Source organism: Uloborus diversus, chromosome 2 (genome assembly GCF_026930045.1).
Source record: "Uloborus diversus isolate 005 chromosome 2, Udiv.v.3.1, whole genome shotgun sequence".
Lineage (NCBI taxonomy): Eukaryota > Metazoa > Arthropoda > Arachnida > Araneae > Uloboridae > Uloborus > Uloborus diversus.
This window is the reverse complement of record NC_072732.1, coordinates 1,051,952-1,073,255: the sequence shown is the minus strand read 5'-3', so window position 1 is coordinate 1,073,255 and position 21,304 is coordinate 1,051,952. Positions and strand designations below refer to the sequence as shown.

At 32.8% G+C, this 21,304-nt stretch overlaps 1 protein-coding gene across 1 annotated transcript in view; it reads right to left on the bottom strand.

The window, feature by feature from the left end:
- The window catches only part of LOC129217728 (F-box only protein 42-like), a 48,908-nt gene that overhangs the window by 11,420 nt on the left and 16,184 nt on the right, over positions 1–21,304 (bottom strand). The window contains exons 4-7 of the mRNA XM_054852064.1: positions 20,950–21,125; positions 17,466–17,562; positions 10,712–10,768; positions 2,526–2,651 (exon numbers count right to left, since the gene is read on the bottom strand). Coding sequence (XP_054708039.1) covers positions 2,526–2,651; positions 10,712–10,768; positions 17,466–17,562; positions 20,950–21,125 — 456 coding nt within the window. The remainder of the gene's footprint in view (positions 1–2,525; positions 2,652–10,711; positions 10,769–17,465; positions 17,563–20,949; positions 21,126–21,304) is intronic.

Here is a 21,304-nt window from a genome sequence, read left to right as displayed (position 1 = left end):
GAGATGTGAAAGATGTGTTGCCATTTTTTTCTCTCGAATATAAACAGTTAAATTTCTTGTTTTTGTTTTGGGGCTGTTCCTATAATCAGGGGATTTAAAATGCTTACTTTTTTTTTTGGTTAAAGCCTGAGTGTTAATATCACGTCACTTGACGTAACTTTTATTTTCGAGGTGGACCGTGCAAAGCCGGGCGACGCAGCTAGTATTACTATTAAATTGTGACTAATTAATGATTAAATTGTGATTAATTGGGATAAAAGTTGTGAGCTATTAATACCTACAATGTTGTTATTTGAACCGGCTTGGGTGGGTTTATTGTTCATACTTCATTGGATCAAAGGTCCTTATTTTTTGAAATGTTCAATGAAGTAAGAAGGAACAAAGTAGAGTAAAAAAAAAAATCTATATATATATATATATTAAAAATGTTGAATATTTTGTTTCAATCTAACAAAGTTTATTTCTGAAGTAAATGCGTGTTTTTTTGCAAAAGAGATGATATCCACTGTTTTACACCAAAATGGAATACATCAACAACAAAAAAAAAATTGTATTTGACCTCCTCCCTTCTTAGTCACAAAGTGTCATACTCAACCTTATTCCTCCTCTTGTCACATGTAATATCTTTAATAAACATATCGTTATAATAACTGTGTGATGTCACTGTTTGTCACCCTCTCTCTTCCCCTTGTCACAATTTCATGAACCTGTCTTTCCCTCAAGGCATGACATCGCTAGTGGATGACCCTTTTTTCAATATCATAACTACGATTAACTAAACAATTGTTTTTTCTTAACACAACCACTTAACACAGTACACCTATGTAAGTATTTTTAAATATTTAAATAATAATTACGCAACCTGACTTTTGCTGCTGAGAGTGTGGAAGAAGGGAAAAACAATAATGATAAAACTTGAAAAAATAGCCAATCACCAGAAAATTTTACTTCACTTGTGAAATGTTTTAGTCTTCTAACCTTCAACTTTTACGACTTAACTATAACAGTCAATTTGTAAATCACATCTTTATAAAGAAAAAAATAAATGCACGAAAGCACATTAAAATCGCCCTTGTGACGAACGTTAGTGATCAATCAAAGTAATTCAAGTTACTGTTATAGAGGAAGATTATGCAGTCTTGAACTAAAAAAGAAGGAGTTTTGAAGGAGTTAAAACCAAAATGAAGGAGTTTGAAGGGCCCTCCAAAAAAATTTCATAAGTGAAGGAGTACTGGAGGAGTTTTGAAGGAGCGTACAAACCCTGATTTTGCATTTAAAAAAAAAAAAAAAAAAAACTGGATGTAATCTGTTTTGAAAATGAACTCTTCAATTACACTTCTTTTGGCATTAATGCACATAACTGCAAAAAAAGGCAATTTTTCAAAACATGTTATTGGGTTTTGCACTCAGTTTTAGATTGCTTTCATGAAAGAAAGATTACGAAAAACCATTTTATTCCTCATAAAGAACAAAACACTGAGCAACCTTTGGGATTTTCTCAGATGATGTTTTGTGCAATTTTTTAAATTCATATTATCACTAAAAATATACAAAACCTAAGAATAGAAATTCCATTTGCGTTTTTTTTTTCTGCCAGATGTTCCAGAATACAAAATGTGTAGGTTTGGTGCATATTTCATGTACAGTCGGACCTCCATATATCAAAGTAGCAAATTGCCGGAAAAAAATTCAATATATAGAAATTTAGATATATAGAAACGATTTTATTTCATTCTAAAATCTCCTAAAACGTTAAAATTAAAGCTAATTTTCATGTATGAAATCTAATTTCTAATTTATACGAGCATCGGATTAAATGGAAGTTAATAATAACGGAAAAAATAACGGAAATTACATTTTTGCGCCTTCATACATCTTCATTCTTCGGCAATTCAACTTGATCCGCAAAATAAGGGGGATTTTTGTTTTGACAAATCGAGAGAAAAGTAAAAAATCAATCTACTTCACTTGAATGATTTTTACTGCAGCTAAAACGACTAGGAACGATAATCAACAGACAAAAGGGATGAATTGAAACTGATTTTACAATGTTACTGGTTACAACTAAGATATTTGAAATCAACTTGAGGGAATTTAAGAATTCTAGAACGAAACAATGACCCCTGAATCTACACACCCCTGAACCCCAGATTCATTTATGAGTTCCGTAGGAACCTTTAGTGAACATAATTTTCTCCCCTAACCTTTATTTTTCATGAGACAAACAGTCTAAAAAGGAAAAAAATATCTACGAATGTCTCGAAAAAAAAAAATCGATATATAGAGATTTTTTCCATATATAGAAACAATTTTTCTATATAATGAACATAGAAATTTGTTGGGATTTCGATAAAAAGAAAATTTTGATATGTAGAAGTTCGATATATGGAGGTTCGACTGTATTTTCAGTGCATGTTTTGATGGTTTCACTGTGCATATCTAATCATCACAGATATTGCACACTAAAAGATGAGTGCATAAAATTTTTTAAAGGTTTCAGTCATGAGAAAAGCAAAGCAGGTCACCTTGCAGGCTGGATGGAAGGCCAGATAAGGCGCAGCGTTCTCTTTCATCTCCACATCCATTTCCTGCCATTCCCAGACATCGTCTGGATCGTCGGTCATCTTCAACAACCAGATGTCTGTGTACAGCTGAAAACAGCACAACCATCAATTAATTAAGTAGGGAAATGGGGGGCAAAGTGAAAAGGTTAAGATGACTGAGCTTTTTCAAAATGAACAAATTGGAAATTTGTTTCGAAAATTACAGGACATTAAGAAAGAACATTGTATTTTATAATAAAACTTGCCTTGAAACATTATTTTTTATTTTTGGCAGTAAAATATTGCTTTTAAAAAAAAAGTAGAAAATTTTCACTCCTTTTTTTCGTGGGGTAAAGTGAAAAATGAAAATTTTTCGGTGCGATTCTGAAAAATATTTTTGAACGAAATAATGAACCAATAAAAAGATTAACGAATAAATACCTTTGTGCTGAAGATTCAAAAAATCAGTAATCCAACGTTATAAAGCACAAAAATTGCAAAATTTGTATTGCAATATTTTGCAATTTTTGTGCTTTATAACGTTGGATTACTGATTTTTTAAATAAAAGAATTATTTAAGAAATGAAAAGATAATGAAACAATAAACTAATAAATTAAATAATTTTTTAATTACTACATGAGGAGGAATAAATCCGTGAATGAAATAGTGAATGAATAAGAAAATAAGTGAAAGAATGAACTAATAAGTAAATTATTAAATGAAGGAATGTAATTCAGTTAGTTAATAAAAATGAATATATAAGTGATTTGGTAAATGATTGAATGAAAAAACGAAATGAACTATTGCACTTTGCCCCACATGCACTTGACTAATTGTGAAAATTATTATAAATACAAATAAGCCAAATATTAACTAAATAAATACTACACCGAGCATTAAACGGTCCCAATTAATACCTTTATAATAATTACCTTTTTCATTTTATAATATCAAAATGATTTATGATTTACAACAAAAACATTACAATTTGAGTATCAATTTTTGAAAATTGCTTGTATCATCATATGCTTTGATTTTCAGAGGTATTTTCTGCTTGACCGGAATAGACGACATGTGCAACTACGTAGTTAAAATGTCACTAGATAGGTGGCGCAAAAAGCAGAGTAAATATTTCACCATTTCGCTTTGTTCCGCTATTTCACTTTGCCCCACATTCCCCTACATGAGGTGGCGGAAAGCTGCCCCGAATGTTAACAGTTCTCACTAAGAGTTTGCAATTAAACAGGGTTGTAGTTTTGGTCAGACAAAACCCATTTTGGCCATGCCACTGGCATAAACAGGTTAAAACCGGCCAAAACTGGATTTGACCACTATAGAGCTGGCCAAAAGTGTATTGTATAAAAGCACACTAATCATAATTGACGTACAGTGAAGCACCGTTGATACGTTTCTCTTTTATACGTTTTTATCAATTATACGTTTTTAAAATTGGTCCCTGCAAAGTCTCCCTTCCAACTTTCTCCCCAAAAAGCGATGTTTTCTATCAAAATTCCCAAAATTCAAAAATTATTTTTCTGCTAATATTTTCATAAAATGAATCGACTTCCTCTGATATTTTTGTCTCTTGAAATTTTTTTTCCCCCAAATATCTTTATCTTTTTTTATCTTTACTAATAATAAAGCTGAAAGTCTCTCTCTGTCAGGATCTCTGTGACGCGACTGATTTTCATGAAATATAGCAAAGAAACAGTTTGTAGCATGGGGGTGGGCACCTTTAGAAGATTTTTCGAAAATTCGATTTTGTTCTTTTTCTATTCCAATTTTAAGAACATTTTCCCGAGCAAAATTATAAGATGGATGACTAAACTACCAAGTTATCATAATGTGGAAACATAACGTGGGCAAGCCAATCGGCGAGAAATTGATTATGCATTATTCGTAAATATACAGGGGAACCAAAATACCTCTTAATTTTCTACTACGGGCAAAGCCGTGCAGGTGCCACTAGTCATAAATACAAGCATCTGACCGAGAGATAAGAAATAGCCAAATATTTTTTTTTTACTCGCATTTACTACTTTGCTTCTGTATGTACATTTAAGCTGCGATTTTTGCATATATTTATCCAAGAGCATTCTTCATCACACTTATTTTTGCCGGTTTCACGTATCAACTAATAACTCATACAGAACTATTAATGTGAATTCCATAGAATAATATTCCACATAATACGAAATGCGAATTCCATAAAGTTGAGCAAAGCTAAAGCAACGCTGTTTGATACAAAGAATGTAACTACCAGATGTCAACTTGCAAATTTAATTGCAAAATTTTTTTTCCCCCAGGTTTTCCCCAAGAAAAAAAATTTTCCCCAAAGAATTCCCCTCAAAACTCATTTCCCCAGAGAGCACCAGATTTCCCCAAAATGGGGAAATTTCCCTATTAATCTGGCAACACTGAAGCTATACCTATTATACGTTTTTTTCGTTTGTACGCTTTTTTTATACAGTCCCTTCAAAAACGTATAAACGGTACTTCACTGTAATTCTTAAAACTGATTTATTGATTAAAATGCAACTTTTCTTCAGCAAAGACGAAAGACACTCATTTATTAGGAATATGAAACTGCCAGCAATATAAACTATTCTTCACAAAGCTTGTAACATCTATTCAATGAATTAGAAAATAACTAACATACTTTGGTTTAGTTTGAAATTCATTTTATGCGCATAAAACTATAAAAACTATACATTGTGCTATTTACACTGTTTGAAACATATTTTTAAAGAATTGTGACACATTTCTCCTATGATGGGACTAGTGATGTGGATCGGGTAAATACCCAGCGGGTAGGTAAATATTTTTTGGGTATTTACCCAAGGCCTGGGTAAATACCCAAAAACTGGGTATTTTACGAAAACATGCAAAAAGTGAATGGGAAATTTTTTTTTTCAAAATCTAAATATGAAATAATTGGTAAAACTGATACATACATATGTATTACACAGTTTATAATATTTTTTATTGAAAGATTTGATGAAATCATGAAAGAAACATATCGTGAACCAAAGAATCTTTCTTTTCAATGTCATAATTGGAGAAGTATAAGCAATTCAATGATGAACTTGGAAGAATAAAGAGAGAAGTTATTAAGACTATGTTGTTATTTATTTATTTCATTGTTGTTTAAGTGATAACTTAAACAGCAATATAGAAACAGAATATAGCAAATATAGAAACAGTTTTCACATTAATAAGAAAAAAAAAATCAAAATATTGTTTTCTGTTGCCTTGCTCATTTGCATTTGCTCCCCGGTACTTCATGATGAAAATTTATTCAAACTATTTTTAATGCACCCAATTAGTGATGTAGGGTGGGAAGACAAATATTTTTTTTTCGGTATTTATCCGACGGCAGGGTAAATCCCCTAGAAATTGCGCATTTTGCAAAAAAAAAAAAAAAATTAGGTGATATCAAAAGGCGATGATTTTTTTTTAAACATATATAAACCAAAAAAGGACTTAAAAATATAAAACTTTATGTATTATAATTTTTTTAATTAAAGGCTTAATGAAATCTAAGGCTTAATGAAAAAATGATATGCAGAATACGCGTGAACACTTGAACTAGGTTTGGAGGAAATTTCTGTAGAAGATATACTGTGGCTCCCAAAAGTGTTCGTACACCTTGAATTTTTGTAGTAAAACCAAAATAACGCAAAACTGAATTCCAATATGAAGTCCAATTTTTTTTTCACATCATTCCTATGCCATTCTGAATAAAACCCAGCAGTTTTTTTTTTAAATATTGCCAGATTTTATTTTTGAAATTTTTCAAAAAACAAAGAGACAGAGAAAAAATACGCCACAAAAGTCATCATACACTGAAATATTTTCGAATAAATTCATGATTAAAATTATCATATGTGGTTTTTTTATTGTTTTTGCATTGTAATGACACTGTAAAGTCATTTGCCTTTATTTTTTTGTTTATTTATTCCCTAATATTCTGTTTATTTTTTTAAATGGCAGGTATGCGTAGAAAACAACAAACACCATTCGAAATTTGATTTTTTCTCATCACAGTAGACATAAATTGGTTTAAAATGTCTCTAAATTAGTTAATTTATACCATTCTATAGTGAAGTGCTTGATAAAATGATTTAAAGACAAGAATCGGATCGAAACAAAGCATGATCGGAGGTTTACAGTTAAAAAAATTATGAAAAATACACATTTGAGTGCTGAAAAAGTTTCTGCAGAATTGAATGAAACATTTTATGTTCAATTTTCACTTAAAATTGCTCCCCAAGTTCTCGGATTAGCTGGATTAAAGATGACCTCTTCACGCAGAAATTTTCTTTTATCAATATAACGATAAGAAGTACACGTTTGCATTTGGTGCCTCAAAAATTGTCCTTAAACTTAGAAATATCTCCTCAATCGCCAGATTTAAACTTAATGGAACATATTTGGAGATATCTGGTGGCTAGATTACGAAAATACACCATTGAAACGAAAAGCGAACTAGAAACAGTAAGACTCGAAGAGCGGCTGAACACTTACTCAGAAATTGCAAAAAAAAAAAAAGAAAGAAAAAACAATGAAATCTATTCCCAAACGTTTAAAAGCTGTTGTTGATACTGCATGATATTCTACTCAGTAAAAAGTTAGATTATTTACCGATTTTTTGACATTTTTTCAAAGTGCACAAAGATTTTTGTGAGATAAAATTTCCGGCAATTTTTGGTTTTTGTTTTTTTTTTTTTAAATTATGTTTTAATGTTTTATTAAAAATTTTCCATGTAGTTTTGTTAAAAATAGATCATAGATCTTATAATAAAATAATTATTCCGAAATATCAATTCTAACCAATGGATAATGGCCAATTTCATTGAAAGTCGTAGGTGTACGAACAACTTTTGAGAGCCACTGTATGTAAATAAATAGTAATAATAAATTGAGCAACATTTTGATGTCATGAAGGGACATAAATATTACTAGGTTATAAAAGACTAGGACCTTAAAAAATTGATGGGGTTTTTTTTGGTAACCAGTTAAGCTTTTTACTTTTTGTAGAATGGCTTTTTATGTCTGAAATTTGGCTATCAACGTTGATTAGGCATATCCAACACATTTAATGTGAATATCATATTTGATTGCTAAGTTGTTTCACACAATAATTCTTTAAATATGTGATAAAAATACAATTTTTGGGCAAAAATTTATTGTTTTGTATATGGTTGGTTATACATAGTGGAATACATACTGAAAAGTATTTTAGTTGAATATAAATTTTTGAAATAAATACCCGGGTAAATACCCATTTTGGGTATTTACCCGGGTATATACCCTGGGTATTTACCCCTAAAAATAAATACCCAGGTATTTTACATCACTAGATAGGACTAACCTTCTTAAACATGCCATCATTTATTACTTGCCTAGGGTGTAAAATTAACTCTTTACTTAAAATGACTAGTGACTGATTATGGGATTGATGTTTTACGTCTTTTAATTATGTACTTATTTATTTCGATTAAAGTTTTTATTATTTCTTATATCCACATTCAATGGCCAAAACTGATTTTACCCAAGCCAGTTTTATCTATGGTTAAAACCAGCACTGGCTGAAACTCTTATAACCCTGCAACCATGTTTTGAAGGTTTGTCTTTCTTTGAATTGTTCTTAGTTTCCCCTTTTCAAATTGGATGGAGTGTAAAATTAGCTATATGTGCAGTAAAAAACGTGCAAAATTGTAATACAGTGGAATCCGCTTAATTGGACCACTGGTTAAAGGGACCGACCGCTTATTCAGACAAAATCTTAAAGAACCAAAACAAATCCCATTATATGAGCATAATAGCATTTGCTTATTGGGACCAAAAATCTGTTTAATAGGACAGAGAAACATGAAAACAAATCAGTAATAAAATAATAGTTTAAAAAACTAAAAAAACAAGCTTTCATAGCAAAATGAACTAAAAAGTGAAACATAATCTTTGGATGATAGTAGCTGACCCATCACTTAATTTTAATGGAATACAAAAAAGCGTGGGGGGCTGTCTATTTACATTTTTGCTTGGACAACAAATGGAAGAAATTCAAGACAACGGATAAGAAGCACCCCCACGCTTTTTTGTATTACATTAAAATTAAGTGATTGGTCAACTACTATCATCCAAAGATTATTTTTCACTTTTTAGTTCATTTTGCTACGAAAGCGTGTTTTTTTAGTTTTTTAAACTATTATTTTATTTGACTCATTTTTAGTCTTATGTTGGAGAATTATCAGGCAAAGGTTTTTTTTTGTGCGGTATATGAAAATTTCAATCAGATTGGGATTTAATCGACGAAATTATTTATAAAACGAGTGCGAGGTAATATCTTAAAGTTAAGACAAGGACACCCCTATGGGAAGCTACTGTGAGTCATCGAAGTATGTTTGCGGAAATCATATTTATATTACTTTGAAAATTTGAGATGCATTTGAATAAAAGTTTTGTTCAACAATGGTCTGATCAGCAATGAATTTCCAATGGAAGGCTCACCTCAATTTTGGCATGAAATTAGTTTAAAACAATTATATTTCATGATCTAATTACCTCGGAACATTGGAACACATTCTCTCAGATGCAGAAAAATGAAAGGTTTCTGTAGATATTTTTAAATAATTTTTGCGAGCATTTTTTAACATATTTTCATAAATTTTTCCTTTTTCACATTGTTGGATTTAGGCCAAAACATTGATTGAAATTGGAGGAAACTAACAATTAAAAGAGTTAATTAGTTGATTTGATTATAGAATATTGCATTGTCATGGGGTGTGAGGTCGCGTGCCAAATTTCAAAAGAATCCGATCGCAGGAAGTGGGCGAAATTTGAGCTGCAAGATTCCGCTACAAGATACATACATACATACAGGTGAAGCTAATAAAAGCGTGTTAAAAATACTATAAATCACCTGCTTTGACTGCGTTGTAAGCGGGTCATTGAGCTTAAAAATTAGTGCATTAAAAATGAATGATACTTTCTATAACTCAATTAAACCAAGAAATATTTGCAGAGGAAGCACTTAACTGAACTCCAACTTATTTTGCTGGCACTAGTCGAGAAAAGATCAAAGTTCAGTGAAATTTTAAATGTTCAGTTAGCATGTACAATAAAATCATTGGCGCATAAGCTCGATGAATAAAATATAGATTTTTTCAAAACAATTCTTTAGTTATAATATACGTAATTTTACATTCAATTGGAGTTTCTAACAGCTCTCAAGTACTTTTTAGAAATTATTTTTTAACTCTCTAATTTTTACTTCCGGTTTTTGAGTTGAATCGATACTGACCGGAAGGAATGTAACTAAATTAAAAATAGTTATTAGGACCAAAATGGCATCATCCCAGTGTGGCCCGATCTACCGGAATTGACTGAATTATAGCACGAGGTATTGCTGAAATACTGGTTAAAAAAATATTCATTTTGAACGAACAAAATGAAAATGTAAGCCACATTCAAATGAATCGTATTAAATAACTTTTCAATAAAAAGAGAGGATTCTTTAGTTAGATATGATTTAAAGAATAATTGTCTATAATTACTGTATCTAGGCCCCCATTTAAAGTTAAATAATATTCCTAGAATACACAGGAAAATTAACATGTACAAAAAATATGCAACTCAAAAGATATATGCAATTAATAACAAGTTTTCTGAGAAATGGTTACATTCAGACTTCGTTTATTCATATGTCATGTCTTTTCATAAATAAAAAATAGAATAATTCCTTGCATAAATGTTCAGAAAAAAAAAAACCTGTATTAAAAATGACAGTAGTTAGGGGTTAGGGGGGAGTTAAGTTTAGGGGGGGGGGTTAAGTCTGAAACTTTCAAAAAAAAAGCAAATGTATACAAATCAGTATGGTGTTGTTCGCTGTTTTAAAATGAAAGTACTTTTTTTTAAAGAAAATATTTGTAAAGTGTTTTTTGCAAGCAATTTTTCTGGTCAAGAACTAAAACACCAAAAACATTTATCTTAGAAAATAAAATGCATATCTATTTCAAAAAAAAAAGTTATATTTCTTAAAAAATACTCTTACATAACAAATATAAAACATTTTTTTAATTTAATTTAAATTTAAAAAAATTTATTAAAAAATCCTGAATTCAAATAACAGGAAAGTTAATGTTTAATGTACAAAGATGCATACCATATTAGGTCCACCGCAACCACCCATGATTAGCAAGTGGTGTCTGTCTATTGGAATCTGAAATTTGAAAATTATTCATCAGGATAAGAATAATCGATGAAAGAACCACATTTAGCATGAAATCTAAAAATAAACTGATTTTTATTATTGCAATGCACTTAGAACTTGATACAAAATGATAAATCTAGTCCGCAGGGGGTAAAACCGTTTAAAAGGTCCAAAATATCTATTAACCAAAATTTACGAAATACTATCATTTTTCTTTTTGGATACTGACCGACTTTAGCATAATAATTAGCAATTTTATGCTTTGCAAAATGAATGCTTGTTGTATTTGTAATGTAAGGCAATGCTTCATTTGTAATATACATCTAATCAGATAAAAATTTTGATTAAAAGTGATAAGTCTCTTTTACATAATTGTCATAAGACAATGAGTCAAGATTCACATTTTTTTTTTGAAAACTTAGGGGTCAGAGAAATTTTTTAGTGCCCGAAATATTTCTCAGTCAAAAGGAAAATGACTTAAGTCGAAATGAATGACAATATAAAGGATAGTATGTAATGACAATGTAAATAGGAAAAGACATTTATTTAAAAGATCTTGCATGAGGAGAGGCTTTCATTATTAATGTTACGCTTGCGTGCATGCCACCTACATTGAGAAAATTTGGAGTTGACTGTTAATGTGTAACGACTGTGAGAGGTGTGCGCTTAGAGAAATTGCAGACCACTGGAAAAATTAGAGTTGTGTTTTCTTTTGAATTGAGAAATACTTTTTATAAACTGAGCTACTGAGCTATCGAACAATTAATCACACAACTTTTTCTTTTAAAAACTACGGAATATTACTTCGAAAAATTTTTGAAATAGATGGTAAAATATTTTCAAATTGTACATTCAGCCCTGTTCATTTTTTGTTCAAGAAAAGAAAAAAAACCCCACTATAGATTTTAAGTTGAAGTGCTTGAAAAGTAAAAAAGAAATAACTTATAACAAGCACAAATTGTAGATTGCTGCAGACACCTGTTTTGGGGTCACAAGGAACCTCGCTTTCAATGCAAAATAAATGAGCTTATGGATGAAAAGACATTCGACAAAAGATTCCGACATCTTTTTGCGTTAAAAAGGGGGTGGGGATTCAGGGGTTACAGGGTCATTGTAACCCTGAAACACCTTTCTGCAGTAATCTGCAATTTGATGTTATTTCTTATTTTGCTATAGATTTGTTGGTGTGTAAATAAACCAACATGATTCAAGGTTTTAAAAACTTTCAGGATTGTGTTGAAAAAAAAAGAGAGAGGGAGAGAGAGAAATAATTGAACACAGGGCCGTATACAGGGGGGGGGGGGTTCTTAGGGTTCAACCCCCCCTGAAAAGTTTGGTTTGATATTTAAATGTTCGTTTATATTTAAAGCTCTACAAAAAATATTGTTAAAAAACTCAAATGTTTTTCATATGTATATTAATTGCATAAAACGCTTTTATAACAGATAACCTGATGTCTTGAACATTAGCACAAATCATGGATGCAAGACCTTCCGTCTCAGGACGGATTTCCGTCCTGGACAAAATTTCCGAGACGGAGGTCAGGACGGAAAGAAATTCGATGACTTTCTTTCAGTTTTTACTTAAAAAGAAAATTTGAATGTCTGAAAAATATGCTTTAATTAGGACCGTTCCATAACCACGAATTTACATCGTCATTCTCTCGATTTTCCGCCATGGGCTTGTTTTCTTTGCAACGTGCTTTTGAAGGAGTGGCTTTTCGACTCGCACCGTTAGTCTCCTTTTAGGTATAGCTCTGTTTTTTCCAACTCACTGCATTGCAGACCGAGGAGTTGCTCGCTATTCTCCCTGATTTTTCGAAATAATCGGCTCTAATTGAAAATTTAGCCTTTACTCATGCTATTTTCGATCATCCTTTAGTTTTTTTTCATTTGCAGGTTTTTTTTTTTCAAATTTTACACGCATAAATGAAAATTATGCACGCTCTTAAAATGTCTTAAGAGTTGAATCTGAATCACCGAATGAGAGTGATTGCTGACAAGATGAAATGTTTTCGCCACAGCAAAGAGCGTCCACATACCAGGTAAAATAAACTATCAGGGATTTTGAAGATTTCAATGAAAATGGGAATTTTGGAAATAATCGAGGGGCAATTTCAAGCTGGTTAGAAACACCAATGGGCAACCGTTCCTGCATTTTTTTACAAAGACTTGAGGAATCACTAAATTCCAATGTCATTGAATCTAACTCTCGCTAATGGAAATATGGGAGGGGGGGAGAGAGAGAAAGGAAAGAAGAAAAATAACGACAGCACGAGTTTGCGAAAAAACGCTGCTCTTGCGAAGAGGGTACAGTCCGCAAATTAACCCACGATGAGGTCTTAAAACGTTGATATCTTGGACAATGTAGGGAGTGGGGGGGGGGGGGGGGTTACTCAAGGGTTCTGGTATAAAATATCGAAAAACTGAATTGAAAGCCATTTTTGAAGCTAGGAGTGGTTCGATATTTCTCCTCTGCAAACTCTTAAAAATTTAAAAGTCAAAACGTTTTAGGCTGTCTTTAATAATGTAAAAGTGGGGAGGGGGAGGTTTTAAAAAAATCAAAAAACTGAAGTCTTAAAAACACCAATTTAGGCAATCTTTGGTGAATTTATGAGAGATGGTTTTGGTGTTTTAACATTAAAATGTTTTGTAGCTGATTTATTAAAACCTATTTGAGGCTATAATTAAATGACTTGAGTGAAATGACATTTGGGACCCTCTCCCGAAAAGTGTTTGTCATTGAAGTCTTAAAACTTTTAGGTTCGGGGTTCCCCTTGTCCAAAAAATATTCAAAGCTGAAGTATTCAGAACTCAGCTTTAGGTAATCTTTAAAAGATTTAAGAAGGCTGAATTCGAAGGCTTTCTCTCAATAAGTTTTAGAATTTAAATTCTTAAATCTTCGGTGATGAAAAGCGAAATCGCAAATTTAAGTCCAAGGGGAAGGAGTTCGGGGAGGGGGGGGGGAGTCTCTCTCTCCCCGAAAATTTCTCCGTGCTGAAGTATTGAAATGCTATTTTGCCTATTTTTGAGTGAGTTAAGAGTTAGGGAATTCAGGGGTCTTTCTTGAAACATTTTCGAAATTGAAGTCTTAAAACTTTCTGTTGTCTTTGGCGATGTGGGGAGGGGAGTTGCTCTCTCAATAGAAAAATAAATCTTAAACAAAAACTTACACTGCGTTTAGTAAACACAATGAATGGGGGGGGGGGGGGGTATTCCGCACCCCAGCCCGAAATATGTTCGTTTCTGAAATTTTAAGAGCTTTGTTTTGGGCTATCTTTGGATGACTTAAGAGGGAAGGGTGTAGGATGGTTCTTTCAAAAAGTTTCCAAAATTACAGTATTGAATCTTTTAGGTTGTCATAAGTCATGTTTATAGGCAAGAGGGGTACTATTCCTGCAAAACAATTTAGACTGAAGCCTTAAAAATTGAAATTTAGGACATTTGTGGTGAACTCAGAGGAAGGGTTTCCGGAGTTCTCTTCGGAAAATGTTTTGATGCTGAAAATTTAAAGCGCCACTTTAGGCTCTGGGGTTAAGATTCATTTCCCCTATTTCTTTTTTTAATTAATGAATATTAGAAACGATACCCTGTTTTAAAAATATATCTACTTCACTGAAGCGATGTTTTATTGCTAATTTCACCACCTGCTATCTTATAAAAGAATTCTTTTTCAAATGAAGACTGCGTGGGGGAATGGTGCCAGTTCATTATCATTAGTCGACCATACCCTTCCCCCACCTTTCCTTCTTTTCTGTTTTGTTGGCGCTGCCTTATGTAAACATTCCGATCAGAACTGATTTATGTTGTAAAAGTGAAAACCTTATGTCCTAAGCGATTTTATTGCTACTATAAAAATGTTTACAAATCGACAAAAACTAATGGTGGGGCGCTGCGAACGCTTTTACCCTAACATTATCCAACATCGTCTAAAAATGCGTTTTTGGAACTTCAATTTCAAAATATTGCCGAAGGATTGTCTCTGAACTCCATCCCTTCCATAGTGCATTCAATAAATGTTATGAAAGATTGAAAGATGGAGTACAATTTCGTTTTTAAAACTTCGATTTCCGGGAGAGCCTAAAGCGCCTCCCCCCCCTCCTTTCTCTAATATTTTTGAAGGCTGCCCAAAATTGTGATTTTGGGACTATCAGTTTGAAATAATTGATGTAAGAGTCCCTGAACCCCTCTTTTCCCAGAACTTTACCAAAATGGCCTACCATAGCGTTTTTTGGACTTTAACTTAAAAATATTTCTGGGGGCGAACCCCCAGACCCCCCTCTCGCCACTTACTTCTGGATTTTACATTTTTTGGAATTATGATGTCAAAATGCTTAAATATTACAATTTAAAGGCTTAAAATTCAAATCAAACACAGATTCCAAAACTGGCATTGTAAAAATCTACAACATTTATACACATAAATTTTTCCTTGAGCCTGCATGCGGGCGGAGGGGGGGGGGGGGGAGGCTGAAAATATTTTCCGTCTTGAACACATCTCCAAACTTGCACCCATGGCACAAATAGTGCAAAACTCCACATGAAAGTTTTTAAACCCTCCCCGAAATTATTTTCTGGTCACGGCCCTGATTGAACACCCAAAAACAAAGTTTGTCAACTTTTTAGTGAAACCAAGATCTTCACAAAAAACCCAACCTAGATAGTCTTCAGGAGACTGTTTCAACTGTCAATAAGAAAATAGTTTAGTGTAGAAATTGAATTCTTTTGTATCACAATAAACATATTCACACAACGAAATTCGGTGGCATTTAAATGAGTTTTTTTGAGTATTCATGAATTTATATTTAAATGATTTTTTAACTTAAATTTATTATGTTTTTCAAATAAAAACACAAAATGTAAACTTATTGTTTGTTTGCATAGAAATAAATTTTGCTTATTTTTTGCCAACACTGGAGCCAAGCGTGGGAATGACATTTGGTACTTTAGACTAACATAAGGGAATTTAAAATAAATTATTGAAATTTTACTTTGATTATCTTGTTAAACTCTTCTGAAAAGTATTCAAACCCCTAAAAATATGTAATCGTAAAACATCCCTAAATTATAACAAGGACATGAAAATGACCTAAGATTAAAGAGATAAGGAGAAAAAATCAAAATCAAACTGAAATTTTAAAGATAAAAGGAGCAGATTTCAAAAACTAAATAAAATAAATAAATAAATAAAATAATATAAAGACTTTTTACTGCTAGAAACCAACCAGTTGGAATGCCAGGGTTCATACTCAGTTTCAGAAATAAAATGAAAGAGTTTTGAAGGAGTATATAAAATGAGATTTTGAAGGAGTACTGATGGGCTGTGGAAAATCTCCATAAAAATCGTCAAGTATACCTGTGCGCAAGAGGGCGCTTTTCGATATGCAAATTTCCCACCTCTCGGCTCAATTTAGTTAGATATCTTTCTGTTCATGTATCGTGGATTCGTGGCATTTGATAGCTTGATTTTAGTTGATGTTGGTCGTCTCGAATAGCAAGGGCAATTTGGAAGCCCTTTCGTATGTAGAATCCAAATAAAGTTAATTTATGTTTTTAGATAGTTGCCTTAGCATTTTCTTTATGGGCTGCCCTTAAATGATGTCGCCCTTTTTTCAATATATTTGACCCCCTTCTCCCTGGAATGAAAACAATAATCATAAAACTAGAAAAAATAGCCAAGCATCATTTATAAGTATGTTTTACTTCACTTATGAAATATCTAAGTCATCTAATAACATTTTCACCTTCAACTTTTATGATCAATTTGTAAATCAAATCTTTATGAAAAAATAAATATACGAAATTACTACAGTGAAATCGCCTTCATGGCGAAGTTAAGCTGTCGATCGAAGCATTTTAAGTTACCGTCATAGAGAAAGATTATGCAGTCTTGAACTAAAAAAGAAGGAGTTTTGAAGGAGTTCGAACCAAAATGGAGGAGTTTGAAGGGCCCTTCAAAAAAATTTCTTGGATGAAGGAGTATTGGAGGAGTTTTGAAGGAGCATAGGAACCCTGTAAATGGAAAGAAGCTCGAAGGCCACGTTCAGGGTCGCATATAAGCAACCTGTACTCTGTTAGAGACTATGTAAAAATTTGGAGACTGCTAATTGGCTACTACGTAAAAACGTCATCCATCTAATGAAAAGCGTCTTTCGCATGCTGTAATCAGTCAGGTCAAATGACCTTTATTTGAGTGTTCTCAAATCCACAGTAGATAAAATCAAAGATAAACTTCAAGTGTAAATTCAAAGTACTTGCCTTCTTTTCTGCGGGAAAAAATAATCCCATCGCCTGGTAGGATTTGCCGGCATTCGGCCATGTTGGCCGACCACATTGTTCTGTTTACATTCATAATAGTTGTGTTGAGTTGTCTAGTGCTGCTCATAGTTAGTTTCTCAAATTAAGAGAGGTACTCGCAATAGAGGAAAATTACAAGAACTCACATGCAAAATAGGTAGAAGTTGAAGTAAAGGTTTATGACATCATCAAAGTGGTATGCCGATTCGCCACCGAATAAATACAACGGGGGAAGAGCGTTCGATCTCTCTCGTTAACATTTCAGTCAAATTTCCTTTTAGATAAATAAAAAAAAATGAAATAACCCACCATTATTTCATCTAAAATACGTTTTTGCCCCATGCAGTCCGGAGAAAAATAAAAGATCCCCATCAGAGATCCATAATTTGAGAAAGCAAACAGTATCTCACCTGTGAGTGTCCATAGCGAGGGGGTGGCTGAACGGGGGAGGTAGCTTGTTTCTGCCATTTCAGTGTCTTCAGATCTAAGGTCCAGGTGTCGTTGGAGCTACACAAGAAAAATAAGAATGAACAATCGGGTCTAGAGCAAATATTATTACTCGTAAATAGAAAACTATCCTCCATGGTATGGAAAATATAACCACGAGAATGCAAAACTGGAAAAAAAATATTTAAAGCCGAGTTTAAAAGTTCTTTAACACAAAAGCTAAAATTGGGGGGAAATTTTCAGGGTTGGTGGGATTGGACCCAATTGGGTTGAACCTAATGGGTTTTTTTTGCAAAAAAACCATTTAAAAAACCCCATTATTTCCATCACTTTTGGGTTTTTTTTAAATTTTCTGAGAAGTTTTTAAAAAGTTAATTCAAATACTTTCACAATTTAAACTTCTTTTTTATTTGTTCTTCACCACAGATAAAAAATGAATTTTGAGCTTTAATAGTATTTCTTAACTCTTTAACGGCATTAAAATATATTTCAAAGATTTTAAATAAATATATTTAACTTTTTCTTTAACTGGTCAATAAATAACTCAAATTATCTTGACCAAGTCCTGTCACGTCTGAATGAATAAGAAAATAATTGAATGAATGACTAAGTACAAGTGAGTAACTAAATGAAGGAATGTAAATAAACTAATTAATAAATGAAAACGTAAGTGATTTACATTAAATGATTGAGTGAGTAAATGAAACAATTTCACTTTGCCCCATCTACTTTGTGCCGTATGTACTTGATTAATTGAACAATTTATTTAAAATACAAATAAGCTCAATGTTAACTAAATTTTTGCTGCATTGAACATTAGGAAGTCTCAATTATTATTTAAAATGTTAATAACAAGTACTTTATCATTTTATGGCAACAAAAATAATTTTCGACTTTCAACGAAATATTACGATAGGAGTATCAATTTTTTAAAGTTGCCTGTATTAATTTGTAAAGTTGTTTTCGGTAAAGTTGCCTGTATTAATTTGTAAAGTTGTGTTCGGTAAGGTTGCCTGCACCAAATGCTTTCACCATCAGCGGGACTTTTTCCTGACTGAAATAGACTACATACTGTACTACACAGAGTTGGCCGGATTGGACCCAATGGGTTTTTTTGAAAAAACCCATTATTTAGCCCACTTTTGGGTTTTTGGATTTAAGTTCAAAAATGGATTTTGAACTTAAATAGTATTTCTCAACTCTTGATGGCATTAAAAAAATACTTCAAAGATTTTAAATAAATATATTTAACTTTTTTCTTTAACTGGTCAATAAATAACTCAAATTATCTTGACCGAGTCCTGTCACGTCTGATTTTTTCAATATATGTAGATTGTACAGAGGAAACTACTCTAGCTACAAGGCTTTCATGTGAATTATTTTCTGCAACCCAACACGTCACAAATTTCGAATAAACACAAGGTATATTTTTTAGAAATTAACAGGTTTTACGAACGGTCGAACAGAAAACAGAATAGGATGTATAGTATTTTCATGATCTTACGAAAAAGATTAATATTTCTTACTTTGTACACAAATAGAAAAACAGGCAACATAAAGTTCAAAGAAATGTCTTGATTAAGCTGGAATTCAGTAAAAAGGGATTTAAACTATTTGAGGTTCTACAGTAGTTTTGCATAACAAAATGAAATGCAATAAAGTAAAATGCAAAAAAAAAATGTAGTTTTAAAAAACAAACAATAGACTTTATCACTCGAGAAGTAACTTTGCCTTAAATGTTAATAATCGTGGAAACTAAAAAATCTGAAGGTTCCCCATTCTTGGGTTTTGTCGTCTCTTATACTTTTCTTCATAAAACGCTGAATTTTAACTAGTTTTCCAAGTTCCTTTACCGCAAGACAATTTTTAGGCTTTGTCCATATACTTACGCTACAGCATACCTGCCAACCTCCGAGAAAAAAAATCCGGAAGATTTTTTTATTTTTATCCACAAGATTTTAACGCAAAATAAAATCAAACAGGACACCTACCCTCTTTACATTTAACAATATATTAGTTATGAATTTTATATCAATTGAACTTACTTTCGTTTAGTAAATATTACTTTTATTGCTTTCTTTAAAAGTTTGGAAATAACATTTGTTACTCATCTTAAAAAAAGAACGAAGCAAAAACAGCTCGAAATGAGAGAATGAGAAGATTATTGGCGCCGAAATTGTGCCCCTAGTTGCCCGCCGCGACGCTTGCTTTGATTGGATCCCGATGAAGTCATGCGCTGTATCACTCAGTGACGTCATAATCTTGCCTCGCTTCCTCTCGTACCATTCTCTTACGGCAACCTTTCCTCGGCTACTTGGCCTAAAACGAGGTGCCGCGTTCCACAAAAGTATCGTTAGCGCCAAAATTGGCGAGATAATTATTTTTCCTACAAAACGTGAAAAATCCGGAAGATTTTGCTCATAACCGGAAAAAACGAAAAAGGACATAAAAATCCGTAAAACTTCCGGGAAATCCGGAAGGGTTGGCAGGTATGTGTTATGTATACAAACTGTATGAGTATACATATTAGTGTGCTTTTATAAGTTTTGGCCAGCTCTATGGTGGTTGAATCCAGTTTTGGCCAGTTTTAACCGGTTTTTTGCTAGTGGCATGGCCTGAGCTAAAAGCAGAGTAAATATTTCACCATTTCACTTTGCCCCTTACTTGCACAACAAGCAAACAAGTCCATAGACTAATAATAAGAGTAGACCGAGCTTTCTCATTCTTGCTGATGAAGAAAATTGGTTCATAGATGCATCATGTGACTAGTGGAAGGGCTTGGTGAAGACTTTGGCAGCATGGTTGCTAGATGGCAACATTATCTATAGTTTGGCACTCGACATGTATTTTAAGACGTAATGTGTTTTTCATTAGAATTTTTTTCCAGGTGCTGAGATTGAACTGTTTTTCTTTTAGTTATACATTATTTTGACATTAGTCATTAGTTTTTGATCACAGTTTTCAGTAACTTTTATTTCATTCGGAACTGCCACGTCAGTGTTGGCGTAAACGTTTTGCGTCAAGGCAAAAATGTACTCATCGGTATCTTAAATTGAAATTGTAGGTAAAAATCTTACCGTTTGCCGATTCTTTTTGGGCGCTTGCCTCTTTGATTGCTTAGAGAGTTATTGAAATTGAATAAAGAAAATGCACAGTACTATCTAAACGAAAAAACTCACTATATTAACAAATTATTTACAGCCTAGAATAACAAATTTACAAGTCGGACTCCATAAAAGATCATTCTTCCGTGTTCCATCAATTCTATTTATTTTATTTCTCGCGATCGTTGATCGTCTGCTAGGATCAACGGCCGCTGTTGCTAGGATATCCACCAGTCACATGGTTTGGTTTATGAGCAGCAAAAGGGTTGCCATAGCTCGGTCTACTCTTATTATTAGTCTATGAACAAGTCTTCCAATAAGTAAATAAACGAATGAATGTTACCTGAGGAAGGGTCCGTCGCACATCTGCCGCTGTATCCCCCCGAAGACCACCATGAGGTGGTTGTGGACGGAAGCCGAGTGCCCCGCCATGGGGGGGCAGTAGCTGGGGGACACCAGGTGGGTCCACCTGTTGCTCACTGTGTTGTACAGGTGGATCTGGTTGAACACACGCCACACCTGACAGAGAGAGAGAGATCAACTTTAAACACTCGGACACAACAAAACTCGCGATTCTCGGCATGATCAGATGGGTCGGATTAAATCAGGGTTCAAAAATATCAAAAATATCGGATATTTTGATATACATCGGATATTTTCAATCCGTACAAACTAAAGCCTTCAAAATAGTAAATGCA